At 38.2% G+C, this 27,361-nt stretch overlaps 11 protein-coding genes and 2 long non-coding RNA genes across 17 annotated transcripts; 3 read left to right on the plus strand and 10 right to left on the minus strand.

Moving 5' to 3' along the window:
- The first annotated feature begins 975 nt into the window (after nucleotides 1-975).
- Nucleotides 976-4,385, plus strand: LOC135794525 (E3 ubiquitin-protein ligase LRSAM1-like). 2 transcript variants are annotated; one of them, XM_065305834.1, is made up of 10 exons: nucleotides 976-1,111; nucleotides 1,167-1,409; nucleotides 1,463-1,873; nucleotides 2,114-2,143; nucleotides 2,244-2,454; nucleotides 2,511-2,751; nucleotides 2,864-3,107; nucleotides 3,173-3,342; nucleotides 3,410-3,755; nucleotides 3,821-4,385. In XM_065305834.1, the coding sequence occupies exons 1-10, from the start codon at nucleotides 1,043-1,045 to the stop codon at nucleotides 3,938-3,940; spliced, it is 2,085 nt and encodes a 694-aa protein (XP_065161906.1). In that variant the 5' UTR covers nucleotides 976-1,042; the 3' UTR covers nucleotides 3,941-4,385. The 2 variants fall into 2 exon arrangements, with proteins under 2 accessions (XP_065161906.1, XP_065161907.1); XM_065305835.1 differs by lacking the exon at nucleotides 2,114-2,143.
- Chrac-14 (DNA polymerase epsilon subunit 3 Chrac-14) lies at nucleotides 1,869-5,035 on the minus strand. Of its 3 annotated transcripts, none has more exons than XM_065305844.1 (3): nucleotides 4,649-5,035; nucleotides 4,459-4,596; nucleotides 1,869-2,128 (listed from the first exon to the last, which is right to left on the minus strand). In XM_065305844.1, the coding sequence occupies exons 1-2, from the start codon at nucleotides 4,917-4,919 to the stop codon at nucleotides 4,466-4,468; spliced, it is 402 nt and encodes a 133-aa protein (XP_065161916.1). In that variant the 5' UTR covers nucleotides 4,920-5,035; the 3' UTR covers nucleotides 1,869-2,128; nucleotides 4,459-4,465. The 3 variants fall into 3 exon arrangements, with proteins under 3 accessions (XP_065161916.1, XP_065161915.1, XP_065161914.1); XM_065305843.1 differs by having other exon boundaries at nucleotides 1,869-3,776; XM_065305842.1 differs by lacking the exon at nucleotides 1,869-2,128 and having other exon boundaries at nucleotides 4,387-4,596.
- Nucleotides 5,036-5,236: 201 nt separating this feature from the next.
- ArfGAP1 (ADP-ribosylation factor GTPase-activating protein 1) lies at nucleotides 5,237-7,876 on the plus strand. 2 transcript variants are annotated; one of them, XM_065305837.1, is made up of 7 exons: nucleotides 5,238-5,519; nucleotides 5,578-5,859; nucleotides 5,941-6,200; nucleotides 6,262-6,466; nucleotides 6,536-6,595; nucleotides 6,676-6,872; nucleotides 7,159-7,876. In XM_065305837.1, exons 1-7 carry the CDS (start codon nucleotides 5,460-5,462, stop codon nucleotides 7,367-7,369), a joined length of 1,275 nt encoding a protein of 424 aa, XP_065161909.1. In that variant the 5' UTR covers nucleotides 5,238-5,459; the 3' UTR covers nucleotides 7,370-7,876. The 2 variants fall into 2 exon arrangements, with proteins under 2 accessions (XP_065161910.1, XP_065161909.1); XM_065305838.1 differs by lacking the exon at nucleotides 6,536-6,595 and having other exon boundaries at nucleotides 5,237-5,519.
- Nucleotides 7,497-8,816, minus strand: LOC135794533 (uncharacterized). Its single transcript, XR_010548911.1, has 2 exons — nucleotides 8,638-8,816; nucleotides 7,497-8,582 (listed from the first exon to the last, which is right to left on the minus strand). It is a non-coding gene; the product is annotated as an uncharacterized lncRNA (long non-coding RNA).
- Nucleotides 8,817-8,946: 130 nt separating this feature from the next.
- Nucleotides 8,947-10,768, minus strand: gammaSnap1 (gamma Soluble NSF attachment protein 1). Its single transcript, XM_065305839.1, has 4 exons — nucleotides 10,513-10,768; nucleotides 10,301-10,453; nucleotides 9,498-10,206; nucleotides 8,947-9,437 (listed from the first exon to the last, which is right to left on the minus strand). The coding sequence occupies exons 1-4, from the start codon at nucleotides 10,566-10,568 to the stop codon at nucleotides 9,369-9,371; spliced, it is 987 nt and encodes a 328-aa protein (XP_065161911.1). The 5' UTR covers nucleotides 10,569-10,768; the 3' UTR covers nucleotides 8,947-9,368.
- A 389-nt stretch (nucleotides 10,769-11,157) lies between these two features.
- Nucleotides 11,158-13,645, plus strand: HPS4 (Hermansky-Pudlak syndrome 4 protein). The gene is made up of 6 exons (XM_065305836.1): nucleotides 11,158-11,373; nucleotides 11,435-11,669; nucleotides 11,723-12,045; nucleotides 12,100-12,328; nucleotides 12,397-13,293; nucleotides 13,359-13,645. The coding sequence occupies exons 1-6, from the start codon at nucleotides 11,366-11,368 to the stop codon at nucleotides 13,611-13,613; spliced, it is 1,947 nt and encodes a 648-aa protein (XP_065161908.1). The 5' UTR covers nucleotides 11,158-11,365; the 3' UTR covers nucleotides 13,614-13,645.
- Nucleotides 13,306-14,004, minus strand: LOC135794534 (uncharacterized). The gene is made up of 2 exons (XR_010548912.1): nucleotides 13,642-14,004; nucleotides 13,306-13,573 (listed from the first exon to the last, which is right to left on the minus strand). It is a non-coding gene; the product is annotated as an uncharacterized lncRNA (long non-coding RNA).
- A 59-nt stretch (nucleotides 14,005-14,063) lies between these two features.
- LOC135794530 (chymotrypsin-1-like) lies at nucleotides 14,064-15,062 on the minus strand. The gene is made up of 2 exons (XM_065305840.1): nucleotides 14,941-15,062; nucleotides 14,064-14,887 (listed from the first exon to the last, which is right to left on the minus strand). Exons 1-2 carry the CDS (start codon nucleotides 14,987-14,989, stop codon nucleotides 14,190-14,192), a joined length of 747 nt encoding a protein of 248 aa, XP_065161912.1. The 5' UTR covers nucleotides 14,990-15,062; the 3' UTR covers nucleotides 14,064-14,189.
- On the minus strand, nucleotides 15,058-15,878 carry LOC135794531 (chymotrypsin-1-like). Its single transcript, XM_065305841.1, has one exon. It carries the CDS (start codon nucleotides 15,736-15,738, stop codon nucleotides 15,112-15,114), a length of 627 nt encoding a protein of 208 aa, XP_065161913.1. The 5' UTR covers nucleotides 15,739-15,878; the 3' UTR covers nucleotides 15,058-15,111.
- A 59-nt stretch (nucleotides 15,879-15,937) lies between these two features.
- On the minus strand, nucleotides 15,938-19,529 carry LOC135794759 (transmembrane protease serine 9-like). The gene is made up of 6 exons (XM_065306146.1): nucleotides 19,426-19,529; nucleotides 18,680-19,365; nucleotides 18,430-18,487; nucleotides 17,977-18,369; nucleotides 17,749-17,868; nucleotides 15,938-16,757 (listed from the first exon to the last, which is right to left on the minus strand). The coding sequence occupies exons 1-6, from the start codon at nucleotides 19,469-19,471 to the stop codon at nucleotides 16,066-16,068; spliced, it is 1,995 nt and encodes a 664-aa protein (XP_065162218.1). The 5' UTR covers nucleotides 19,472-19,529; the 3' UTR covers nucleotides 15,938-16,065.
- A 1,026-nt stretch (nucleotides 19,530-20,555) lies between these two features.
- LOC135793823 (chymotrypsin-1-like) lies at nucleotides 20,556-21,399 on the minus strand. The gene is made up of 2 exons (XM_065304933.1): nucleotides 21,346-21,399; nucleotides 20,556-21,293 (listed from the first exon to the last, which is right to left on the minus strand). Exons 1-2 carry the CDS (start codon nucleotides 21,389-21,391, stop codon nucleotides 20,602-20,604), a joined length of 738 nt encoding a protein of 245 aa, XP_065161005.1. The 5' UTR covers nucleotides 21,392-21,399; the 3' UTR covers nucleotides 20,556-20,601.
- Nucleotides 21,400-21,518: 119 nt separating this feature from the next.
- LOC135794760 (transmembrane protease serine 9-like) lies at nucleotides 21,519-27,320 on the minus strand. The gene is given in 8 exon segments (XM_065306147.1): nucleotides 21,519-22,232; nucleotides 22,308-22,432; nucleotides 23,304-23,710; nucleotides 23,752-23,909; nucleotides 23,970-24,027; nucleotides 26,411-26,676; nucleotides 26,679-27,098; nucleotides 27,162-27,320. Coding segments are annotated over 8 exon segments (2,160 nt in total). The 5' UTR covers nucleotides 27,208-27,320; the 3' UTR covers nucleotides 21,519-21,552.
- Nucleotides 24,171-26,323, minus strand: LOC135793824 (chymotrypsin-1-like). The gene is made up of 3 exons (XM_065304934.1): nucleotides 26,164-26,323; nucleotides 25,490-26,103; nucleotides 24,171-24,315 (listed from the first exon to the last, which is right to left on the minus strand). The coding sequence occupies exons 1-3, from the start codon at nucleotides 26,207-26,209 to the stop codon at nucleotides 24,214-24,216; spliced, it is 762 nt and encodes a 253-aa protein (XP_065161006.1). The 5' UTR covers nucleotides 26,210-26,323; the 3' UTR covers nucleotides 24,171-24,213.
- Nucleotides 27,321-27,361: the final 41 nt, after the last annotated feature.

Here is a 27,361-nt window from a genome sequence, read left to right on the forward strand (position 1 = left end):
TATGGGGATTGATGCATGTAATACAATAGGCACGTACGATTTGTATAGATTTACAAACGTTTATTGTATGATAAGATATCTTATTATCATAATAACTATGATGTGTGTGATATTTTTGTGATGAAAGTAAAAAAATGAGAGTTGAAACATGGAATTGTAAAGTACAGAAATTGTGGGCTTGGCGAGGTGTTGTTTGGGTTGCCTACGTTATGAATGTTGCACAATGTAAAGCTAGTTTCATATTTGTGTAAAAATTAATGTAAAGTCATTTTTAAAGCAAATAAAATGTTTAAACATCAAAAAATTAATTTTAAAATATTTAAACTTTAAAATTTTATCGTGAATCATCAATTTTCAATGATTTTAGTTAATAATTCCATTGAAAACATTAAAATGAATAAAATATTATCTAATCTTTATCACAGCAATAATAAATGATCAAATGTAACTAGATAATGATAATAATAGATGATTATCCAATTGTTTAGCGCAATTTATTTATTAGCACTTGAAATTTGATACTTGTGAATCATTCAACGTGCAAAATCAACAAATTGTTTCATTGCCGTACAGAAACCTGTAAATCCCACAATAAAACCTAAATTTTTCTAAAATTTAACCTTATATCAAAGATATTCTTCATATTTTTAACAAAAAAACATTTTTTGTTAATATTTTCTAAAAGTGTTTAACTAGCTTTATATCTGCATTGCAAACAGCTGATTTTGACACTAGCGAACATCAACGATCAACCCCCATGCCCCGATCTGCGTGATCAAACAATTGAACAATGCAAAGTACAAACAAAGCCTGAAAATCAATTCTCGCACGTTTAAACAACCGATTTTACAACAATCCCGCACGAAACTTACATTTGCAGCATTGAATTTTCAGCACACGGACAGGATGTCAACATTTCAAGGCTTCCAAACGCCCATGTTTGATTAAATAAGCAAACCGACAAGAAAACACAGCAATTTGTGGGTTTGTGCCTTCATTTCGCTATAATGCGACACAAGCCAGCATTCTGCACGATATAGCAATGTTTAGTTCGTTTTTTCGACGAAATAAAAAGGAAAACAAGACGTTATTCGAACACAAATTATATTTGGTAAGCCAAAACGCAATTGATGATTGAAATATTGTGAAATAATGTAATTTTGCAGGCAAAAGAGACACCAGAACCAATCTTTGACCTCTCAGCATGTGATATCACCCAGGTCCCGGCGGGGATTTACGCGCTGTGCAAAGTCTTCAGGAAAGAAGTGCTTGATGTGTCAAGCAATCAACTGCAATCCCTCTCAGGGGGCGGCAAATTAGCTGATTTGAACACCATTGTTGTGCTTAACTTAAGCAACAATTTCTTTACCGTTTTGCCATTCGATATACAATTATTACACAGCCTTAAGGTGTGCATTACAACATAACCTCAATATTTAACCTTTAAAATTTGCTATTGCAGGAACTTCATCTTGAAGGAAATCAATTGAAAAAGCTGCCTTTTACAATATGCACATTAGGTCACCTGGAGTTACTCAATGTCAATAATAATCACCTGCATGAATTGCCTGAAGATTTAGGAATGTTATTTAACCTCAAAGTTTTGCTTGTAAGAAACAATCCAAAGTTGACGCGACTTCCTAGAAGTCTGCACAAAGCACATAGACTGTGTGATATTCAAGTGGATAGTGATGTTGTCACTTACCCGCCGCGAGAAGTTACCGAACAAGGTTGTGAAGAAATCTTGAAGTTTATTTGTCATAGCGTTGATTGCAATTGCTATGAAAATAGAGGAGATGTTGCTTGTGATGTCACAGATACACCAAAGAATGGAAATGAACCGTACCATGCGTCTTACACTACTAATATTGAGGTTAGTTCAAGTTGTTTTGTAAATATCTCGTTCATTTTCACGATTTTCACATCATTTTCACGTTGTAACGTTAAAATTCAAAATGGCTTCGTTACGGTTAGTTGTGCTTGGTCGCCGGCGATCACGTGTTTCATGATGGCCGTCTGCTCGACGCTGATTGGTTAGGGTCGTAAATGCTGTGAATTTGAATCGCTAGCCGCTTAGTTTTTATTTTTTGACTAACGTTTTGTTTATTTTCAGGCAAAATTTTGGGATCTAGAAAAGATAAAGGCATGTTATTACTCTTTACTCAGCCACATCCTAGTGTAAACGTGTCTAACTGTCAATTTTAAACTAATTTAGTGTCATTTATCCATGTGTTGTGTTATAGGAACAAAAACAGAAAGATTTCTTGGCTATTGAGCGTGAATGGGACGAAATCAAACGGCAAGAGATTGAATTCGCTAGTAATAAACGAATCAACAAAGATAAGTTATTGGCAGAGCTGTCGTATCAACAAGAACAAGTAAATCTCTCACTGGATAAGATACAACAAGTCAAAGACGCGGAAAGATTCAAACTTATAGAACAACTCAAAGAAAGTAAGTTTTTGTTTAATTTACATTAGTATTTCGTGTAAAATATATTAATATTACAGCTGAGTATGCTGCTAGTCACGCAATTCAGCAATTGCTGCAATTCAACACAAAACCGCCGATAAAACTCTTTGAGTTGGAAATGCAGGAACATGAAGAACTATTACGCGCTGCAAACGAACACAAAGAAGTGAAAAATGCGCAGATCTTGTTAGAAATGCAACAGATACTCGAGAATGAAGCGAATAAGTTTACACAAATGGATCAGTCACGGATTGAAACAACTCAGACGATATTAAACCAGTTAGTATACTTATTACTCACTAGATGTCGCTTGTGTATTGGCCACGACTATCAAAATTGTTTTTTCTCTTTTTTTGTGTTAATTTTCATACCAATTCTGTTTCCTATGCAGGGAAATTGAATCAAATGCACACGTACAAGAAATCCTGCAAACAATCGACGATCGCGGTAAACAACTCGCTGTGACAATCCAACAAGATGAAGATTTACAAAAAATCGCTGTGGCTGCGTTATTGGAGAAAAGCGATGTGCGTTCGTGGAGTTTGGTGCAGCAAGTGTTACTTGTCGAAGGACAACTTGCTGCTCTCACACACATTGAATTAGACAGGCGTAAATTACAACTTGATCAAAATTTGGTGAGAAATTGAACTAAAAATATGAAAATTTACATTTTTTCATTAATTTTTATACAAATTATTAGAATGATTTGGCTCAGCAACGTGTTGAACTCTCAATGGTACTTCTAGAATTGTTAGATCAACAAAATGCACGACGCGGTGAATTAATGTCGACTCTACATGATTTAGAACGCATTAATCAAGAGAAAGATGAAGGGTTTTGGATGCGTCAGTATCAAGCCTTACTAGATCGGTATGTAAATAAATATTCAGTGAGAAATTAAAGGCTAAAATATTGTTTTTATGTTTTGAATTGTTAGAATGCCTGAAGGTTTGGCAGAGATGCAAAAAAGTGTGAATGCTCATTTCGTCGAGTTGCTCCTGATGGAAGGCGTGCTGCATTACTTGCCTTTGTTGGCAAAGCTACAAATTGACGACTCAACCGCCATTGATGAAGATACATTAAAATCTGTCGGTATTACTAATGGTATTGACCGACAGAGAATATTAGATGCTTTCGATAAGTATAGACAGCGTGATTTGAAGAAATTGCAAGAGGAACCTAGTGCTCCGGCCAGTAGAGAGGATTTGGACGAAACTGCAAGTGCTCCGGTCGCGAATGTTGGTACAGCAGAGGCTGAATGTGTTATTTGCATGGATAATCGGGTAAATTACTTCAAAATTCACCTAAAACATAACAATTTCTTAATAATGTGTATGTTTGGTTGCAGTGTCAAGTCGTTTACATTCCCTGCGGCCATTACTGCTGCTGCAGCGCCTGCGCACCCACAATCTCCGATTGTCCGATGTGTCGAGCAAAGATCGAGCGTATTATACGCGTGGATCAATAATCTAACGCATTTTCACGTACACATAATACAAAACCAAAATACAAAACGTGCGCGCTTTAAAATTGTTTGCCGGTGCTACAAGAGTTAAAAATTGACAGATTGCCGGACGCCATCTTGGTTTCCACACCACGAATGGCGTCGCAAGATGTCAAATTTTGGCTTATATTATAAAACATGTTAATCGAAGTCAGGACGCAATGCCGAGCACATCTTGTGTGGCCTTATATTCACTTTTAAATGTTGTATAATGTTTACTACTCAACATTCCATTTGCCAGTGTGGAACAGCTTCAATTCAAGTAAAGAAATGTAATAATGTGAACTGGCAAGTGGAATACCAGTGTGATATCTCAGAATTACGCCATTTTTCACATACATAAATTGTTAATTAATTTGTTAATATGTATCACAGCATAACCAACCAGTAAAGGAGCAAATCAAATCGAGTTTTATGAGAAAATATTAAATTGTTCAAGGTCAAACATACAAATAAGTTATTTTTAGTATTTTTGTTGTTACCATTTGTTTACGAGTCTTTTTCTTCACCTTCATCAGCTTCTTCTTCATCTTCCATCTCTTCTTCTTCATTCTCTGGCTGGTCTGCAGTCTTTAGCTTTGTTTTATCTGCTGTTTTCTTTGCTTTTCCTTCCTGTTGTTCTGTGGGCACAAATTTTGAGTATTTTTTATGTGGTATTAAAGAGTTGCATACCTTTAAGGCAATTTTTCAATGGTTCTACAAAATGTCCGAACTCAAGCTCCTCTAGAGCGTCATAAATATCCTGTGAGGTGATTGTTTTCCGTTTTGCTGCCTGCATAGTCTGTGTGCTTTGCGATGTGAGGTAAAGAATAAATATCGATGCGGCTTTCGCCAATGCAGCCTTCACATCTTTTCCAATACTTGCATTGCTTGGAATTGCTTCTTTGATTATTTTCAACACTGCTGACTGCGGCAGGTTGAGATCTTCCATCTTTTCAGCCATTTTAACAAAATTAATCACGTTATTCGATAGTAAATTATAATTAATCACCGGCAAAGTGTACTCATAAACTGTTTGAAAATAACCTTAAAATTATTTCTGATTTTCGAGGGAAAATTTAAACGAGGGCGCCACCTGTCCCAAAATCTATTTTTAAAAGAATCTTAACAAAAACTATTCTACTCATATTTATTGATTTGTCTATTAGTGTACCAATAATGTAAGATATAATCTTTGGATAATTAATGCTGATGATTGTATGAATTTTAAATGATTGTCCTTGACAGCCCCGAAGTGTTCGGTAAACGTCGGACATTTCGAAAAATATTGACCTGGAAAGTGGGGCCGATTCACACGACACGTCGTCCGAAAAAAACTCCACACTGAAGCCGAGAATCGTTTGAAACATTTGCAATTTGTTTAAACTTACGCAATTAGCACACACACAACATGCGCGACTTATAACGAAGACAGCTCCCGTCTAGATAAATTTCTTTAATCCACGTAGCGTAGTTGTATCTTATTGACGAAGCTCTTACAAGAATGGCCAGTCCTCGAACACGAAGACTTCTTTCCGAATTGAAGCCCACCAACGAGAACGATGTGAGTAGTTTTAAAAAGTTTTGACTGAAATTTTACTAATATTTATTGTGTTACATAGAAATGCTTTGAATGCCAAACCCACAATCCACAATGGGCTTCAGTAACATATGGCATATGGATTTGCCTGGAGTGTTCTGGGAAGCATCGTGGGCTAGGAGTACACTTATCATTCGTCCGGTCTGTTACCATGGACAAATGGAAAGAGATTGAGCTGGAGAAGATGAAAGTCGGTGGTAATAGTAATGCTAGGATATTTTTTGAAGCTCAGGATGATTACGATGATTCAATGAGCATCCAACAAAAGTACAATACAAAAGGTGCTGCTTTATACAGAGATAAGGTTAGTATTACTAACAATAAACTAACCTATAAATTATATGAGTTTATACTAAAATGGCGTCACTTTTTGTGTGAATTACAGATTTCTACATTAGCCCAAGGTAAAAACTGGGACGAAAAGAAATCGCCGGCGCAGAAATACAGCGGGAGTTTGATCAACACTTCGTCGACCACGACGCAAAGTTACAACAATAGCTCAAACTCATACCAACAGGCTGATAGCTACCAGAATAATGGCTACCAAAACAACGGCAGTTATCAGAACTTTAATTCGCCAGAGTTTAAGAATGAGAAGGAAGCGTTCTTTGCAAAACGGCAGAATGAGAATGCAAATCGAAGAGAGTAAGTTTTTAGTTTTAAGTTTAAATGTGTGAATGTTTATTTAATAAATAATTATTTAAAGGGATTTACCGCCGAGTCAAGGAGGCAAGTATTCTGGTTTCGGATATTCCATGGAACCACCACCCCGGAGTCAATCGCAAGAGATGTTTGACAATACGCTGTCGTCACTTGCGAGTGGCTGGTCATTCCTGTCGAATTCAGCGACGAAAATCGCCAGTAAAGCATCCGAAAGTGCGCTTAAATATGGCGGCATCGCGTCGCAGAAGGTAGATCATCATTATAATCATCATCGGTTGTGTTTTTATTTATTTTTTTGATTTGTTTTATTTTGAAAGGTTCGAGAGGGCAATTTGTTAGATGATGTAGGTAATCATGTCAGTGGTTTAGCAAACAAGGTATGATTTTGTTTCAAACATTTTTTCATTGTTTTTGAGGATTTTTTGAAAAATTTGTTAAAATTGATTTTTTTTGATAGATGAGCGACTTGGGACGTCGTGGCTGGACGCAAGTAACAGGTACACAGCAACCCGGCGCTGAATTTGGTACTTATGGTCAAGTAGGCGGTGAAAATTTCCATTCCCCTGGTGAAAAATCATCGCTTGTTACTGGTGGCAACGGTAACAGTTTCAACAATCAAGATGATTGGAGTTTTGCCAGTCAGCAGGGTTCTAAGTAAGTTTTTGTTATTAAAACGCAAAAAATACATGTTTTTCTACTTTAACTACTTTTCCCACGGTTTTGAGACACGAAAAGTTGTACTTTACTCACGGACGACCAAAACCGTGACTAAAGTACTTTAATAATTCGAAATTTTAAAATAAAAAGTTCAAATACAAAAACTAAACATGGAAATAATGTGAAAGTAGACAAATAGCGTAAATATCACGTCTTTACACGTGATTAAAGTGCAGTTTAGCGCACTTGATACTTAATATTGAAATTCATTTAAAATTTATAGAGCTTCAAGTCCAAAAAGTCCCACAAGTCAACAATGGGGCTACCAAAACGAGTCCAACTCATACCAATCACCCACCGACTCGAAAACAACGTCGCCCATCTCGCCCACGGAGAACAAACGCAGCAGCGCCAAGAAAAAGACCTCACGAGAGGAGAAAAAGTGGGACAACAAGTGGGGCGACGATGAACTCTGGGAGAGTCTCAACAATTAATGCATAATGCCTATAATCAGCGCTACTCAACTCGGTGTTTGATAACAAAGTGAAACAATGACGTGTGTTAATGTTCCCCTCTTCCACTACTCTCTCACTGTTACTTGCGATTACAAACGACAACAAATTCTTGAACATTTCTTCTGCGCCAGGGCGTAAACTTAAAAATGTGCATTTATTTTTGGATAATATTTACATTTAAGTTTAGTACGAGTGCTAATACGCATTGGTATCTTTTGCTTTCTTTGAATAATTCCATATGTATTTGTATAGTTTACGATTTTATCTCGATTTGTGATTAGTTTACGATAGTTAGCTAAATCTTTTGCTTTGCCGACGATTTTTTGCTCGAAAGATAACCGACAATGACTTCGTAACACTGTAATTGTTTGTAATTGTAAAATATGTTATAATATATTCTATTTAAAATATAGATGAATGTAACCGTTACAGGAAATATATTATATATATATATTAAAAATATATACTATTATATTGATGAGCAAATCATGTAGTTGTTATTTTTAACCTCAAAATTAAAATTTTTCTTATTTTCTTGTTAAAAACGCAAAAAACAGCTTAAAACAAAACAAATTTGAAGAAAAACAAGTAAAATACTTCATTAAAAGATAAAAACAGTTAAATTTTATAATTTAAACTTGTTTTCAGGTAGTTTTCATCTAATTTTGTCTTTAACCGAGCAATAAATAACAACTGCACATCCTCGATTGAAATTGATTTAAGTAAGTACATAAGTACATTAACAAGAGTATAGTATCTAATCATTCATGCGCACAATTAATTTTCGTCAGCCCAATGTAATTATTTTAGTGCTAATTTTGAAAAAACGTACACATTTCTCAACTCAACTGGAATGAATCAGTGTTTACACTTACGATAACTTGAATATACTTATTCGATAGAATTGAAAATGCACTTATAACAACTCATAGCATTGCGTTAAAGTCTAGAACGTTTCAAAACCCTTCAACAAATCATCACGCCTGATTAATTAATGTTAATAACCGACTACATTACCTATGCACGTTGTTTTTTTTTATCCTTAAAAGCTGTACATTTATGAATTTAACGACTAGGACATGAAAGTTATTTCGTCAACGGTTGTACTGCACGCAAATACGCTTTTAACAAAGACCGCCCTCCTCGAGATCATCTTCATCGGTTGCTACAGCTGGGGTTGATCACCTCCATCCTAAATGTGTAAAAATTTAGTTTTTTAAATTTTTTGAATAAAAAATAAATTTTACCTCAATTGTAGCTGTCGTGTGTGAATTAGGCGAAACATACGAAGCTGCTGCATTTTCACGCACTCCACCTGATTTCACCATGGGTTGTGTCATCCCCTGAGGTAGCGGCATGTCTCGTGCCAGAATCGCGTATTCCACGTCCATGTGTTTAATAAAAGGATTATTCAAAGCAACTCGGGCTGCTTAAAGAAAAACAACTTAAATACTTCATTAAAAGATAAAACAGTTAAATTTTATAATTTAAACTTGTTTTCAGGTAGTTTTCATCTAATTTTGTCTTTAACCGAGCAATAAATAACAACTGACATCCTCGATTGAAATTGATTTAAGTAAGTACATAAGTACATTAACAAGAGTATAGTATCTAATTTCATTCATGCGCACAATCAATTCGTCAGCCCAATGTAATTATTTTAGTGCTAATTTTGAAAAAACGTACACATTTCTCAACTCAACTGGAATGAATCAGTGTTTACACTTACGATAACTTGAATATACTTATTCGATAGAATTGAAAATGCACTTATAACAACTCATAGCATTGCGTTAAAGTCTAGAACGTTTCAACACCCTTCAACAAATCATCACGCCTGATTAATTAATGTTAATAACCGACTACATTACCTATGCACGTTGTTTTTTTTTATCCTTAAAAGCTGTACATTTATGAATTTAACGACTAGGACATGAAAGTTATTTCGTCAACGGTTGTACTGCACGCAAATACGCTTTTAACAAAGACCGCCTTCCTCGAGATCATCTTCATCGGTTGCTACAGCTGGGGGTTGATCACCTCCATCCTAAATGTATAAAAATTTAGTTTTTTTAAATTTTTTTTTGAATAAAAAAATAAATTTTACCTCAATTGTAGCTGTCGTGTGTGAATTAGGCGAAACATACGAAGCTGCTGCATTTTCACGCACTCCACCTGATTTCACCATGGGTTGTGTCATCCCCTGAGGTAGCGGCATGTCTCGTGCAAGAATCGCGTATTCCACGTCCATGTGTTTAATAAAAGGATTATTCAAAGCAACCCGGGCTGCTTCGGGGTCTTCCTCATCGAAAGCAGCGAGTAAACTCTCTAAAGTTCCCACTTCCGGCGCTTCGCAGCAGTTTCCCCATTCTTTGAACGCTTTCTCAGCGGCGACGACATCACCACGCGCTAGCTGTACTAAAACTAAGCCTACGGCAAGACGACCCATCGATTGATACGCCTCGCTTTGTTGATGCAGACCCATTTCTCTCCGGATTGCATCCGCGGCCAAATCGTACTCTTGGAGTTTCACGTGAATGCGTGCTACTTTACTCATGTATTCAGCTGCTTGGCGAGCCGAGTCCTGAATGATGGCGATCTGCGCTGCTTGCTGGAATAGTTTCAGTGCCTGGCTGGGATTCTGCGCTTCGAGGATTTTCGCTGCTTTGTCTAGCGACGCTGCGGCTGATTCGGCATTTCCGCTCACTTGGAATAAATGTGCGGCACGTTCGGCAAGCTGAGCGATTGAACGGAAATCATTCATGTCTTTCGATACCAGGATTGCTTGATCTAATGATTTCGCTGCGTGAAAATTGCTAAAACATTACATAGACATAAACAACATAACCTTACATCATAACCTAAGATTTTGACATGTAATGACGTCATATTATATTATTTATCACGTACTTTCCGTTTTGTTTTTGACAATCGGCGGCTTTCATGAGGCAATCCTTGCACTGCTCGAAGGATTTCGCATTGCGGAAACAAGTCGCTGCTTTGTTGTACTCGTCAGCTGCTTCGTCGTAGTCCGGCCGCCATTTGAGCAGTGATGTTTTCAAGCTAAAACAATTGCACGGCGGGTTAGTACTGCTCGTTGGTTTTTTTAAGGGTTGGGCTACCATTTCTCCGCGACCTTTATATGCTCCAGGCCCTCTTCGATCTTCTTGTTAGACATTGTGACTCTGCTGGACTACGATAACGTTGTTCGTGTTGAGATTCACCAGCACCAGGATTCGGCAGGATTGTCACCACCACCACCTCGACGACCTTCGGCAAACTGATGCGCTGATTTGACCGAAGGCACGTACCTGCAATGGTGGGCGGGCCGCTAAAAATCGAACCACAGGAAACGCAGGAAACACTCACACAGCGTACGCTTCTAGGTCATATCTAAATACATTCAGTGTATATTGGGTTGCCTACTTTATATTACAAATTATACAATGTGCCACAAATTTCTTTCATAAAATTAATAATTTTATAGAGTAAAACTATTATTGTGAGAGCTACTCTACATTTAAACCAATACTTAATAACAACTAAAGTTTATTTAGGCATTTAAATGTTTCTAAATGCTTTAATTTACAAAAATATTAGTTCGGAAACCTTACAAATGATGCTCCTACACACTTGGTATATTTCTATCGATCGACAAATAAGAATTGCCGATGAAATCGACCATCAAAAACAAACGATTCAAATTTAAGGCCTAAAACAAACATTTTTATCAATTATTAAACAAATTATACATTTATTTATCTATTCCGTTGTGTAAACTGTCAATGTCATGTCAAAACATGTTCAAGTGTCAACAGCTCCCAATCGCAGGCAATTGTTTTTCTATCTGTTTATATTCATTTTACGCATGATTTTGTGCGAATTTGCGCTGTGCATTTATGCACCCTAATAACTATCAATACTCAAATCATGTGATTCCGTTGGAACAATAAACAGCCACCAAACTCAACAATCATGGCTAAGTAAGTCTTGTTTACACAGCAGAAAGTTGTTTATTTTGTTCATTTGTTTCCTCATTTGTAGGGAAATGATGATAATATTTGTCTATGACACTCAGCTACTGAAACACGAAGGTGATGATCCAGCATCTGCAATTTTATATTTTCACCCAGGCTGGGTGTCCGACCAACAAAAGACTGCATTATGTGGTCAAATCATGGGCACAGCACACTTTTTAAAGTCAGTTTTTGCTTGTCCAAGGATTATTTCACTCCAGAGTGGCAAGTTTTCTGTTCAGGAGTATGGCAGATACATTTTAGTAAGTTTTAGATACACTTACATCAGAATATTATATGTTTACATTATATTTAGGCTGTGGGAACAGACAGGAACATAGCAGACTGGGTGCTGGAGTATCGAGCAGATACTTTATCATCACTCATCACATTCTTCCATAATGACATTGCTGTAATGAGTGAAGTATACCCTAGCGTGGAGTGTTTGTCTGCAAAATTGTATCACATGTTTGAGACTTACATCAAAATCTTAACCTACAGCAGTAATTTGTTCTCAAACATTCCGAAAATTCACCTGCCAAAGAGTGCGAGCAATGTTTTCTTGGAATCCATGCAGATTTTGCAATGTTGCCAAGAAGTTGAACATGTTTTGGGTGGGACAATGCTCTATCACAATAAGTAAGTGTTATTTTGAGGTTATATCAAGAGGTTATGTCATATTTTTATATACAGGGTGTTAGCAACACAGCTCAGTAGCAATCTGACTAAAAGATTGGTACTAACAGATCCATACAGGATTAAATCACCTGCGGAAACAGTTGAGGTTGATTACCAACTTCCATTGGGTGTGCAATTGTTGCATGTTTATGTGGAAGGACATGAGTATCAGGATTTATCCGAGGATGCACTGCGGACACGCACGGTACATTTGTATTTGAACAAAAGAAGCTACACTAAATCGGTAGGTAACCTAAGAATAAAAAGTTTAACGTAGGCAACCAATTATACATGAAAATATTTTGTGTGTAGATTCAAACAAAGGAACCTGTTTTATCCGCGATGAAACGCGATCAATCGATTATATTCTCAAACATTCCTGAAGAAGACACCGATGCGCATTCCCCGATTAATATCGAGAATAATATTCTTCCTTCAACGAAATTAACACGCCCCAAGTTCCTAAATTTACGAAACAAAACCCTGGATGAAAAACCTGCGCAGGCTAAGGTTACAGCCACGACGCCATTTTATGGCCAGACCAGTATTTGCTCAACGCCGATGACAGACCTGAACAAAGTACTGCATCAAAGCGTAATGTCGATTTGCATTGATCCGGAACATCAAAACACGACTGAAGATGAGCAAAATGAACAAAAAGAACAAACACCCGAAGATATTAACGCAGATATTACTAATATTAACGATAAAGACAAAGAAATCGATGATTCCCAGGTGAAAACACAGCAAGAAGATGAAAAAGACAGCGATAAAGAAAATGGTGATTTTGTGATAGCCAAGATGGCGCCACCGAAGGATCGCGAAGCGAGAAAGAGTCTTACTCTACCATTAAAGTCACTAACATTCGATTCAGATTTATATTCACCGATTGTACGCAGTAAAAACTACGGTGGAGTACAACTGACTCCTTTGATGTCAAAATTGAGTCTACTAGCGATGGATGAACATTCCAGTGGGTTTGGCAGTCGTGATACCACGCCTAGTGAGTATAAAGATGTCCGCTTCACTACACCAACACAAAACAAGTCCGCCATCTTTAAACAAAGCGGAAATGAGTCAAAATTCAAACGACCAGTCACTGAGAAACTCAAGAAGAGTATTTTGTTTGTCTGCGGACAACAGGATATGGTTGTAGGGTTGTTATTAGAAGAAAATGCTCATAAATCACCCGAAGCTATACAAAAACTGGTAAGATTCGCATAATTTTGAGGTTATGTTAATAAAAATGTAAAATATTGAATTTTATTGCATAGTGGGGGTTATGTACGGAGTCTCTGGGTAAATTGGAGAAACAATTGCGGCATTGTCTAGAGACATATCCTGGTAACACCAGCGGAGGTAACAGTTCTTCGGATGCCAACGATCCGTACAGTTATCTTAGCATGGACCAACACTGGGATACCATTCAACGTGGAGGTCCTTGGGGTTGCAGTGAACTTGGGGCATTGACTCATCTTCATCGTGATTTCTGCAATACAAAAAACATTACAGAAATTACTCTTAGGTAGGTATTTTTTTACTTTTTGACAGCTTCACTTTTTTGACAGTTTTCTTGGTTATTATTCCGCTTCCCCGCGATTCTGATCATAAAACGCGAATAGATATATCGATCCCCACAACCAAATGGACATTATCAAATAAAATAACATTTTAAACACGAGAAATTTTCAACATGGCGCCGGGAAATTGCGTGTTCCGGCCGTGTTGCGGCTGTATCGAGATCAAACACGGATGTTACATCACCAGCACCATTTTCGTGATCAAAATCTGCGTGCAATTGAAGTTGTGTCTGCCGGAGGTGACGTATGCGCGTATGAATCACATCGCTGTTGGATTTTTGGGTGTTTTTATTGTTCCCTTCGCTGTGTTTATACTTGGCGTGTATTTTTTGAATCGTGTGCTTATCTCTTCCATGTTAACGCTTTGTGCCAAAGGAGAAACAAAAAACAAACAAAATATGCTGTGTAATCTAAACATATTTATTTTCGATGTGAAATGTACCAAAACAAAAACAAAATGTATGCTATACAATTATGTATTTAATATGTATGTATATGTACCGCCATTTTGTTTTTTTAGATTAATTAATGTCTGTTTTGTTTGATCCAAGTCAAGAATGAATACACCCTGGTGAAGACATCAGGATATCCAAGCGCGCATGGTTTCCCCCATGAGACAATACCAACTTGTACACCGTTTGAGTCAACCAATGGACCACCGGAATCTCCCTGACACGCACCTTCACCTTTGGTTGTTAATGTACACAATTCTGTTTCCATTATAGGTTGTTTTGATGCATTGTGTGCGTGGACACAATCCTCCAATGAAATAGTTTTGAGGTTAATAAACTGTAGATCATTAGGTTTACCACCTGGATAGGAGGTGAGGCCCCATCCGGAAAGAGTCACATCTTCACCTGGTAAAGTATCTTTTTGTGGTAAGGTGATAGCTTGGACACCATCACGTAAAAGGATAGGTTGAGTAAGTTTAATGATAGCAATATCGTTGATCACCTTGAAAGGATCATAGTCATCGTGGATAGTGAATGATTTCACAGGGTATTCTTCTGTTTGTGCGTTCAGTTGAGTGTGGCCCAGGCGGATGGTCATTAGGGAACTGGAACTTCCTGCTACGCAATGTGCTGCAAGGAGGATTGTCTTGGAATCCAAGATGGAGCCACCACAGGAATGGGTACCTTTGTATCGGAGTGATACTTGGTATGGAAATTGATTCAAGGAGGCGTTTTGACCTCCTATTACTCTGGTATCATCATTTGAAGAACCTAAAGGTTATGTTTTACATCTAAACTTGTTTTTTTTTAAATTATTTTCTTACCAAGTGCATAGACAATGCAGGAGAGGAAAATCAAATATTTTAGGATCATTTTTGGTTGCTACCCAATCTAATACTATTATAATTCAAATATTTCAGGTGGAGATATAACTACAGGTATCAAGGGATTACCCAGATAAAGTTTTATTGTGTTTTACAATAATTGATAATCATTTACTTGCGATTATCTTCAATCCATGATAAATATGAATAAACACGTGTGAAGACTGTTGGATACCCAAGTCCGCAACCATGTATACCCCAAGCAGTGATACCAACTTGTTCTCCTTTTAAGTCCACCAAAGGACTTCCGGAATCACCATAACAAGCACCAATTCCTATTTTATCAAGTGTACATACATCTGTTTCACTTACAACAAAATCTTCTTCATATTTAACACACTCTTCATAGGTTATGGTATTCAAAGTGCTATATTGTAAATGATCTGGATTCTCTCCCGGAAAAGAGGTAAGACCCCATCCTGATAATACAACTTCCTCTGTGGTTATGTCACTCTGACGGAGTTTAACTGGTTGCACACCATCGCGGAACACTATGGGTGTGGTTAAGGTTAGAATGGCGACGTCGTTCTTTTTACTAGGTCTTTGATAGTTTTCATGTTGGATGATTGATGCCACTTGATAGGTTTCTGTTTGTTCAGAGAGTTTGTTGTTACCAACACGAATGGTCATTGTGGGAGCTGTTTGGTCGTAGATACAATGCGCAGCGCAGAGGATGTTGACCTCATCCAGGATGGAAGCACCACACCAGTGTTTACCATAATTACGGAGGGATACCATGTAGGGGAATTGACCTTCGGAAGCATTCTTACCTCCTAGTATATAGGGATTTAAAGGGAAGCTTTAGCAGTAGAAATTGTGATTGTAGTAATTAACACAATGATGAACTTCATGATTCTGAATGATTTTTAAATTTTTGTCAGGTGTTTATGTATTATGTACTCGTATTTATCAGGTCCTCAAAATATGATATCAAAGATTATGTATTTATAACTTTTTATTTTCAAGTATTTTTGTATAATCTTCAATTTCCTGTGAATAACAACAACGGAAAATTCCTATTGAACAGTTTATTTGATGTTTAGTAAACTATTACACAAGATACATTTAATTGCGGTTGGATTCGATCCAGTCCAAGAAGGAATAGACACGGGTGAAGACATCAGGGTATCCCTCCGCGCAAGGAACACCCCAGGAGACAATACCGATCTGTTCACCATTGGAGTCAACCAATGGACCACCAGAATCACCATGGCAAGCTCCCTCACCTTTCTGGGTGAAGGTGCACACCTCAGTAGGTCCTACATTGTTTGGTTGCAGCCTGGAGCAGTCATCAACGGAGATGGTCTTCAAGTTAATGAACTGAAGATTGTCTGGGATGTCGCCAGGGTAAGAGGTGGTACCCCAACCGGAAAGGGTAACATCTTCAGCGATGATGTCACTCTTGCGAAGCTTAACAGGTTGGACGGAATCACTCCAGGTCAAAGGATCGGCGAGCTTGATGAGGGAAACGTCGTTCTTGATGTTCCAACCATCATAATCCTCATGGCGGACGAAGGATGCAACCTGGTATTCATCAGTCTGCTCGGACAGCTTGTTGTTGCCAACGCGGATGGTCATTGTGCTAGCGTCAGCGCCATCTACGCAGTGAGCAGCGCACAAGATGGTGGTCTCATCCAAGAGGGAGCCACCGCATGAGTGGGAACCGTAGTAACGGAGAGATACCTGGTAGGGGAATTGGTTCTCCGCAGCGTCATCACCACCAACAATACGCCAGCTGCCGTTATGGCCTGGGGCGGCTATAAATAATTAATTTATTATTATTATTAATAATTTTAAAATATTTTGTTCATGTTTACTCACCAAAAGCCGTAGCAGCGATGCAAGCAAGAACGATGGCGAACTTCATGGTTGTAGATCAGTAGATCTGTGTTAGAATATGAAAAAAGCGCGATATTTATACTACATTTTATCAGGCTCTCCATCTTATCAGTATCTGATGTTTATAATCAGGAAAGTATATATCACAACCTACAGATCAATTGGGCTACGTGTTATTGGTTTTTGATCTCCTTTGTTTGATTTTTGAGAGATACTCAAAAAAAGATAATATTTTGCTTGAATTAAGATATAAGCCATGTGACACAGTTAATTTTAGGTTTAGGGGGAGGACCGGGGTACCAGGAAGTCAACAATCTCAGAATTACAATCTATTGACATATTGAGTACAAAAGCTTTAACCCGCGGCTTCGCTCGCGAATATCTAAAATAATGTAATAATGTAACAGAAGAAGTAACAATGAAGTAGAATGGCGGGAAGTTTAAAATGGCTGAAAGTATAGTCTATGGAAGTATAGTGTACAGTCTCCATAGTGTCGTCAATTGGATTTGATGTTGACGTAGCTGTCGGTAATACAGTGTGATAATACAGTGTGATGGTACTATAGTACTTAGGTTTGAGCTTCATTGCTGGAATGCTAGATGGCGTTAAAGTAGTCAAATAGCCAGATGCAGAGGTATTATTGGCTAAACTATTTCTTTATTTTATTTAAAAAATAATTTTTTTTATTAAATAAAAAGTAGCCTATAACCATTCGGGGACCACTAAGAATATGTGTAGAAATTTTCATGATGATCGGTTAAGTAGTTTTTGCGTCAAAGTGTAACAAACATCAGGACTTTCGCATTTATAATATTAACATAATCAGTTATACAATTAATGGCGGTTGCCTTCAATCCAGTCCAAGAAGGAATAGACGCGAGTAAAGACATCAGGGTATCCAAGCCCACAGGAAATATGCCAGGAGACAATACCAACTAGTCTGCCATCGGAGTCAACCAATGGACCACCAGCATCACCATGGCAAACACCCTCACCCTTCTTAGTAAAGGTGCAAACCTCAGTAGGACCTACTTTATAAGGCATTTTGTCAATACACTCCTTGAAAGAAATGGTTTTCAAATTGATGAACTGCATTGCGTCGGTTAGGATACCAGGGTTATTGCTACTGCCTCAACCATAAACGGTAACTTCTTCAGCGATGATGTCCCTCTGGCGAAGTTCAACCGCTTGGATAGCAGGAGGTGTTAACAGTATGGGAAAAGTAAGTTTGATGATGGCAATGTCGTTCTTGATGTCCCAACTATCATAATCCTCATGACAGATGAAAGATTTAACCCGGTACTCATCAACCTGCTCGGACAGTTTGTTTTTACCAGCAGCGATTTTGATTGAGGCAGGGTCAGAGCCCACAACGCAGTGAGCAGTGGTTAAAATGGTGCTATCATCCAAGATGGAGCCACTACAAGTGTGGGCACCGTTGATACGGATGGAGACCTGGTGAGGAGAGGTGCCAGCAGCTGCTTCTGCACCACCAACAATACGCCAGCTGCCGTTATTCCCTGGGGCGGCTTTAAAAACAATCAAAAATTAAAAACTAAAAAATTCTAGGTTAGAATTGAAAAACTTACCAAAAACTGTGGCAGCAACACAAGCGAGGACAATGACGACTTTCATAGTGATAGATTTCTACCAAAATAAAAAGTTTCACGAATATTTATACCAAAACCTTATCACATACTTCAAGGGATCAGCTAGATAAAAATCTCACCTGATGTCTTCATGAATTTGTACAAGTTTTTGATTGATTGAGTAATAATTTAAGCAGAATAAACAATTTACTTCATATTTATTGCAACATTACAAGAGAATCATTTAATGACGGTTTTCTTCGATCCAGTCCAAGAAGGAATAGACACGAGTGAAAACATCAGGGTATCCCTGCGCGCAAGGAGTACCCCAGGAGACAATACCAATCTGTTCACCATTGGAGTCAACCAATGGACCACCAGAATCACCATGGCAAGCTCCCTCACCTTTCTGGGTGAAGGTGCACACCTCAGTAGGACCTACATGGCTTGGCTGCAGTCTGGAGCAGTCATCAACGGAGATGGTCTTCAAGTTGATGAATTGAAGATTGTCTGGGATATCACCAGGGTAAGAGGTGGTACCCCAACCGGAAAGGGTAACATCTTCTTCGATGATGTCACTCTGGCGAAGCTTAACAGGCTGGACGGAATCACTCCAGGTCAAGGGATCGGCGAGTTTGATGATGGCAACGTCGTTCTTGATATCCCAACCATCATAATCCTCATGACGGACGAAGGATGCAACCTGGTATTCATCAGTCTGCTCGGACAGCTTGTTGTTGCCAACGCGGATGGCCATTGTGCTAACGTCAGCGCCATCTACGCAGTGAGCTGCGCACAAGATGGTGGTCTCATCCAAGATGGAGCCACCGCATGAGTGGGCACCGAAGTAACGGAGGGACACCTGGTAGGGGAATTGGTTCTCCTCGGCGTCATCACCTCCAACAATACGCCAGCTGCCGTTATGGCCGGGGGCGGCTATGAAAGCAATTTTTTAAAATTTTTTCTAAATTGTTGTGTTTTTTAGTGAAAACTTACCGAAAGCGGTGGCTGCGATGCAAGCAAGAACAATGGCGAACTTCATGGTTGTAGATCGGTAGATATGTGTTAGAACATGAAAAAAGGATGATATTTATACTACATTTTATCAGGCTCTCCATCTTATCAGTATCTGATGTTTAAAATCAGGAAAGTACATATTACAACCTTCAGATCAATTAGGCTACGTGTTAAGTATGGGTTTTTCCAGTGGCGGATTGTGCTTCAGTGAGGCCTTAGGCGCAAATCAGGTTTGGGGCCTCTAAATCCGAAAATTTTCAAAAACGGTTATGTAAACATTGTAAATTATGCGTTTTATAACAGGTATTAAGATAACAAAGGCAAAAGAAAATTAAAAAATATATTCTAATAATACCACAATAAAATAAAGGACAATACAAATTTAAATACAAATTACAAATTTACTTTTCTTGCCTTCTCTTGGGCAAAGATTTCAATAATTTCGTCGTACTCTAGTATTTTAAAAATATCATTTTCTATGAACATTAATGCCAGGTCATTTAAGTGCTCTTCTGAAAGACTATTGCGCAGATTGTTTTTGACTCGTTTTAAAACTGAAAATGTCCTTGTTCCACTTGGATTAGAAACGGGTAAGGTCAAAAAAATGTGCAGTATTGTGTGTATATTTGGAAAAGTTGATTTTAGACCATTACTTAATATTGCATACATTTCATGTGGATCTGTAATATTTTCTTCTTGTATGTATTTTAGAAAATGAGTTAACTCATCAGTGAAATATTCTGGTTTAATATCTTAGACAAGTCTAAGACAACAATGAAGTAGAATGGCGGGAAGTTTAAAATGGCTGAAAGTATAGTCTATGGAAGTATAGTGTACAGTCTCCATAGTGTAGTCAATTGGATTTGATGTTGACGTAGCTGTCGGTAATACAGTGTGATAATACAGTGTGATGGTACTATAGTACTTAGGTTTGAGCTTCATTGCTGGAATGCTAGATGGCGTTAAAGTAGTCAAATAGCCAGATGCAGAGGTATTATTGGCTAAACTATTTCTTTATTTTATTTTAAAAATAATTTTTTTATTAAATAAAAAGTAGCGTGAAAGTGTAACAAACATCAGGACATTCGCATTTATAATATTTGTAGGGATTATTATTTTTCACATACTTTATTAACAAAATGATAAAACAAGCATTTACTGACGATTTGCTTCAATCCAATCCAAGAATGAATAAACCCTGGTAAAAACATCCGGGTATCCCATCCCACATGGTATACCCCATGAAACAATACCAACTTGTTCACCATTTGCATCAACCAATGGTCCACCGGAATCTCCATGACAAGCACCTTCACCAGCCTTGGTAAACGTACACAATTCCAAATCAGTCACAGATCCAGACAATTTTTCTTGACACTCTTTCAAAGAAATTGTATTCAGATGGATAAATTGAAGATGATCGGATTTTTCACGCGGATAACTAATACTGCCCCACCCGGAGAGAGTTACATTCTCTTCGATGATATCATCCTGTCTTAGAGTAATAGGTTGGACTCCTTCATGAAATCTAATGGGGTTTGACAGTTTAATGATGGAAAGATCATGATTGATACCAGCAACACCATAATCTTCATGAATTACAAAGGAAACAACTTCATATTCTTCAGTTTGCTCGGATAGGTTATTGTTACCAACACGGATTGTTAAAGAAGAAGGTGAGGAACCATTTACACAGTGGGCAGCACACAAAATGGTGATTTCATCAAGAATTGAACCACCACACCAATGGATACCAAAAGAACGGAGGGATACCTGGTAAGGAAATTGTTTATCAACTGCATCTTCACCTCCAATAATACGCCAACTTCCGGTGTTACCAGAAACAGCTGTAAATATATTTTAGGTTATGTTGTTTATAGGTTAAAGGTAAGTACCTACCATAAACTGTAACAGCAAAACAAATCAAAATAATAGTGAACTTCATGGTTATTCTAAAGGATCTGTTCAAAATTGAAGAACATGGAGGTTATTTATACCAAAACCTTATCAGGTCCTCTATAATTATCTCTTTTAAGAGTTTTGGGATTAGGGATTTCCAAATTTAAACAAAATTTGTAAGATTCATAACAAGATAAAATTTATTGATCAACGGTGTTCCTCAATCCATTTCAAGAAGGAGAAGACACGTGTGTATACATCAGGATATCCCAACCCGCAAGGAATACCCCAGGCAGCAATACCAACCAATTCCCCATTGGAATCAACCATTGGACCACCTGCATCACCATTGCAGGTACCTTCACCTTCTTTACCCAGGGTGCAAATTTCTGTAGCACCTACAGGATAAGGTAACTCATCAATACAATCCTCAGGAGTAATGGTTTGTAGATTGATGAACTGCAGGTCATCGGATTTGATTCCAGGGTGTTCAGTGCTGCCCCACCCGGAAACAACCACGGCTTCTTCATCGATGTTAGTTTGACGAAGGGCAATGGCTTCAACACCATCACGTAATTGAATGGGCGTAGCAAGTTTGATGATTGAGATGTCGTTTTTCAGGTTTTTGGGGTCATAGTTCTCATGGCGGACATAATCGGCAACAGCGTACTCTTCAGTTTGTTCAGATAGTTTTGTACTACCAACACGAATGGTTAAAGCGGAAGGTGAGGCTTTGTCTACGCAGTTGGCAGCAGCGAGGATTGTGCTGGCATCGAGAATTGCACCACCACATAAGTGTCTTGTCTGATAACGGATGGATACAATGTAAGGGAATTGACCTTCGGATGCATCTTCACCTCCAAGGATACGGCCATTACCAGGGGCGGCTGTAATATTATAAAATAATTATTTTAAGGTTAGTTTTGTTTTTATTTTTATTTTTGAGGTTATGTTGAACTTACCCAAGGCGATTGCAGCAATGCAAGCAAAAACGATGAGGACCTTCATGTTTGAACTCGTAGATCTTGTTGGTTTAGTGTTGAGTTGGAAAAATATCAAACATATATAGTGAAGCTTATCTGGTGCTCTACATATAATCTCATTAATTGTCACTTAAGTTTCGAGATATGTAGGTCCCTAGAATGATGCAATGTGATTTATTTCCTGTTTTTTTTTGGTAGCCTTGGATTCAAAGTGCTTATAAGCAGTTTTTAACTGTCTTGAGTGCCTGCACACGTTAAAGCAAGTACATGAGTAAAAATAGGTTAAGTTTGGTTATGTTTGATGATAAAACAAGTTATAAATTACTAAATTGAAAATTTAAAAAGGAAAAACGTTTATTAATGAAAATAAAGGTAAAAATAGATGGTAGAATTAAAAAATTAGGTTAGGTTAGGTTAAGTTAGGTATATATTTTGTTTATAACAATTATTTTAAACTTATAATCAAGTTTTCCATGAATAGTCAATGTTTTTGATGTTTCAAGCGCTTAAACTTGTGTTTCCATCTCTAACAGACTATGTAATCATATTAATTACGGATATTCTACATATTATCACCATTTCTTCAGCTGGATCTTCAGATAATTGGGAAAGAATAGGTCCAAAGCTAAATGACAACTATGTAATTGACTTGCAAGGGTTTCCAACCCAGAATCTTGCTTTAAATTAGAATACAACAATTTTCCTACGACTTTTCTTGGATCACCTTCAATTTTGAGGTTAATGTTCTTCTATAACCTAAATTCAGTTCCCCCTTTCAATAAAATGACGTTTTTGATCCAACAAAGTTATATCACAAATAAAACACAGGAATATACATAAACAATTGTAATTTATTATTAAATTATTTATTTATGATCTTATTTACAACATTATCAATTATACAATTAATGACGGTGAGCTGCAATCCAGTTCAAGAAGGAATAAACGCGAGTAAAGACATCAGGGTATCCTTGCCCACAGGAAATATGCCAGGAGACAATACCAACTAGTTTGCCGGCGGAGTCAACCAATGGACCTCCTTCATCACCATTGCAAACACCTTCACCCTTCTGAGTGAAGGTGCACAGCTCAGTAGGACCTACCTTATCAGGCATTTTGTCAATACACTCCTTGACGGAGATGGTTTTCAAAGTGATGACCTGCAGTGCGTCGGATAGGAAACCAGGGTTATTGCTACTGCCCCAACCATAAACGGTAACTTCTTCAGCGATGATGTCACTCTGGCGAAGTTCAACCGCTTGGATAACAGGAGGTGCTAACGTTATGGGAAAAGTAAGTTTGATGATGGCAATGTCGTTCTTGATGTCCCAACTATCATAATCCTCATGACAGATGAAAGATTTAACCTCGTACTCATCAAACTGCTCGGACGGATTGTGATTGTGGTAGGGTCAGAGCCCACAATGCAGTGAGCAGTGGTTAAAATGGTGGTCCCATCCAAGATGGAGCCACTACAAGTGTGGTCACCGTTGATACGGATAGAGACTTGGTGAGGAGAGGTGTAAGGACCTGCTTCTGCACCACCAACAATACGCCAGCTGCCGTTATTCCCTGGGGCGGCTTTAGAAACAATCAAAAATTAAAAACTAAAAAATTTTAGGTTAGAATTGAAAAACTTACCAAAAACTGTGGCAGCAATGCAAGCGAGGACAATGACGACTTTCATAGTGATAAATCTCTACCAAAATAAAAAGTTTCACGAATATTTATACCAAAACCTTATCACATACTTTAAGGGATCAGCTCGATAAAAATCTCACCTGATGTTTTTATGAATTTGTATAAGTTTTTGATTGATTGAGTAATAATTTAGTCAGAATAAACAATTTACTTGGTATTTATTGCAACATTACAAGAGAATCATTTAATTGCGGTTTTCTTCGATCCAGTCCAAGAAGGAATAGACACGAGTGAAGACATCAGGGTATCCCTCCGCACAAGGAATTCCCCAGGAGACAATACCGATCTGTTCGCCATTGGAGTCAACCAATGGACCACCAGAATCACCATGGCAAGCTCCCTCTGTTTTAAATTTTGATTCTACAATAATACAATTTTTTTTCTGATTCGGCATTGTTTTAGGCAGTAAAAGGTTCCGATATTTTGCCTTTATATTTTGTATTCTAGTTTCATACCTGTGTCAATTCACCTGCCGTCTTGGGTGCATTTAAAGTAGAATTGCATTATCTCTTCCAGAACCCAAATTTTCCCTTTTTTATTCATCAGCCATTCTTTAAACCTTCAATTACAACTTCAAAGCATATCACTGCCTGATATCATTTAACTCCTGGCGGCGCTGCTTCCGGTGCGAATATCTAGTGTACAATGGAAGTTTCCATACGCGTCTGTAGTCAAGGTAGCGAAGGCACATCGAAGTAGAATGGCGGAAGTTTAAAATGGCTGGAAAGTATAGTCTATGGAAGTATAGTGTAGCCCCATAGTGTAAAATGTCAATTGATTTTGATGTTGACGTGAAGCCAATGTACGGTAATGCAAAGTGTGATAATACAGTGTGATGGTACTATAGTACTTAGGTTTGACATTGCTGGAATGATGTTAAAGTAGTCAAATAGCCAGATGCAGAGTGGGTGTATTATTGGCTAAACAATTTCTATTTTATTTAAAAATAATTCTGTTGCCGTAACAAAAAGTAGCCTATAAATCATTCAAAGGACTACTAAGAATATGTGTGTGTACAACTTTTCATGATGCACTTGTTAAATAGTTTTGCGTGAAAGTAAAACAAACATCAGGACTTTTACTTATAATATTATAGATAAACTGGGTGTATAAGAATAACCTACAGAATGTTCCAAAATATGACCCACGCTATAACCTTTTAACAAACAATTCCTTAGATGTTAATCTTTTTTATAACCTAAATTCAGTTCCCCCTTTCAATCAAATGACGTTTTTGATCCAAAACAGTTATATCACAAATAAAACACAGAAATATACATAAACAATTGTAATTTATTATTAAATTATTTCTTTATGACCCCGTATTTTACAAATACGACGTACATATACAATTAATTGCGTTACTTTGATCTAGCTCCAAAGTAGCGGACGCGAGTAAAGACATCAGGGTATCCTTGCCCACAGGGAATACCCCAGGAGAGAATACCAACAAGTTCGACAACTGTGCCATCGGAGGCAAGCAATGGACCACCAGCATCACCATGGCAAGCTCCCTTACCAGTCCCGGCAATGGCGCACACCTCAGTAGGACCTACCTTATCAGGCATTTTGTCAATACAATCCTTGACGGAGATGGTTTTCATAGTGATGTACTTCAGAGCATCGGAGAGGATACTAGAGTTATCGGTAGTGCCCCAACCATAAAAGGTGACTTCTTCGTTGATGATGTCAGTTCGGGGAAGTTGAACCGCTTGGATATCAGCTGTTAACGTTAGGGCTGTTTCAAGTTTGATGATGGCAATGTCGTTCTTGATGTCCCAACTATCATAATCCTCATGACAGATGACAGATTTACCCTTGTTGTTATAAACCAGCTCGGACAGTTTGTTTTTACCAGCAGCGATTTTGATTAAGGTAGGGTCAGAGCCCTCATCGCAGAAGCCCACAACGCAGTGAGCAGCGGTTAAAATGGTGCTATCATCCAAGATGGAGCCACTACAAGTATGTGCACCGTTGATACTGAGGGAGACCTGGTAAGGAGAGGTGTGAGGAGCGGTACCTGCATCTCCATCACCACCAACAATACGCCAACTGCCGTTATTCCCTGGGGCGGCTTTAGAAACAATCAAAAGTTAAAAACTAAAAAATTCTAGGTTAGAATTGAAAAACTTACCAAAAACTGTGGCAGCAACACAAGCGAGGATAATGACGACTTTCATAGTGATAAATTTCTACCAAAATAAAAAATTTCACGAATATTTATACCAAAACCTTATCACATACTTCAGGAGATCAGCTAGATAAAAACCTCACGTGATGTTTTTATGAATTAGTTCAAGTTTTTGATTGATTGAGTAATAATTTAGACAGAATAAACAATTTACTTTGTATTTATTGCAACATTACAAGAGAATCATTTAATTGCGGTTTTCTTCGATCCAGTCCAAGAAGGAATAGACACGGGTGAAGACATCAGGGTATCCCTGCGCGCAAGGAGTACCCCAGGAGACAATACCGATCTGTTCACCATTGGAGTCAACCAATGGACCACCAGAATCACCATGGCAAGCTCCCTCACCCTTCTGAGTGAAGGTGCACACCTCAGTTGCACCAACAGGGTAGATCTGCTTGCTTTCGCAGGAATCCACGGAGATGGTCTTCAAGTGGATGAATTGAAGTTTATCAGGGTGTTACCAGGGTAAGAGGTGGTACCCCATCCGGAAAGGGTGACATCTTCTTCGATGATGTCAGTCTTACGAAGGGCAACTGGTTGGACAGCATCGCTCCATTGAATGGGCTTGGCGAGTTTCAAGATGGAAACGTCGTTCTTGATGTCATACGCGTCGTAATCTTCATGGCGGACGAAGGATTTGACGTCGTATTCTTCAGTTTGGGCTGAGAGGCGGTTGTTGCCAACGCGGATGGTCATTGAGGAAGCGGAACGGCCATCGACGCAGTGAGCTGCGCACAAGATGGTGGTCTCATCCAAGATGGAGCCACCGCATGAGTGGGAACCGTAGTAACGGAGGGATACCTGGTAGGGGAATTGGTTCTCAGCGGCGTCGTCACCTCCAAGGATACGCCAGCTGCCGTTGTGGCCTGGGGCGGCTATAAAAACAATATTTTTGAGTTTTTTTTCTAAATTTTTGTGTTTTTTTAGTGAAACCTTACCGAAAGCAGTGGCTGCGATGCAAGCAAGAACAATGGCGACCTTCATGATGGTGGATCAGTAGATCTGTGCTAAACTACTGCCGCCATGCTGTATTTATACTAAGTGTTATCGCATTTTAAGAAAAATGTCAGATAACGTTATGGAAAAAGTTAAATTTACTACTATCTGATTAATCCGTCATATTGGATTATATTTTGTA

Source organism: Atheta coriaria, unplaced genomic scaffold (assembly GCF_025399875.1).
Source record: "Atheta coriaria isolate IRGN ID8LTWV9N9 unplaced genomic scaffold, Caltech_Dcor_3.1 hic_scaffold_6_pilon, whole genome shotgun sequence".
NCBI lineage: Eukaryota > Metazoa > Arthropoda > Insecta > Coleoptera > Staphylinidae > Dalotia > Dalotia coriaria.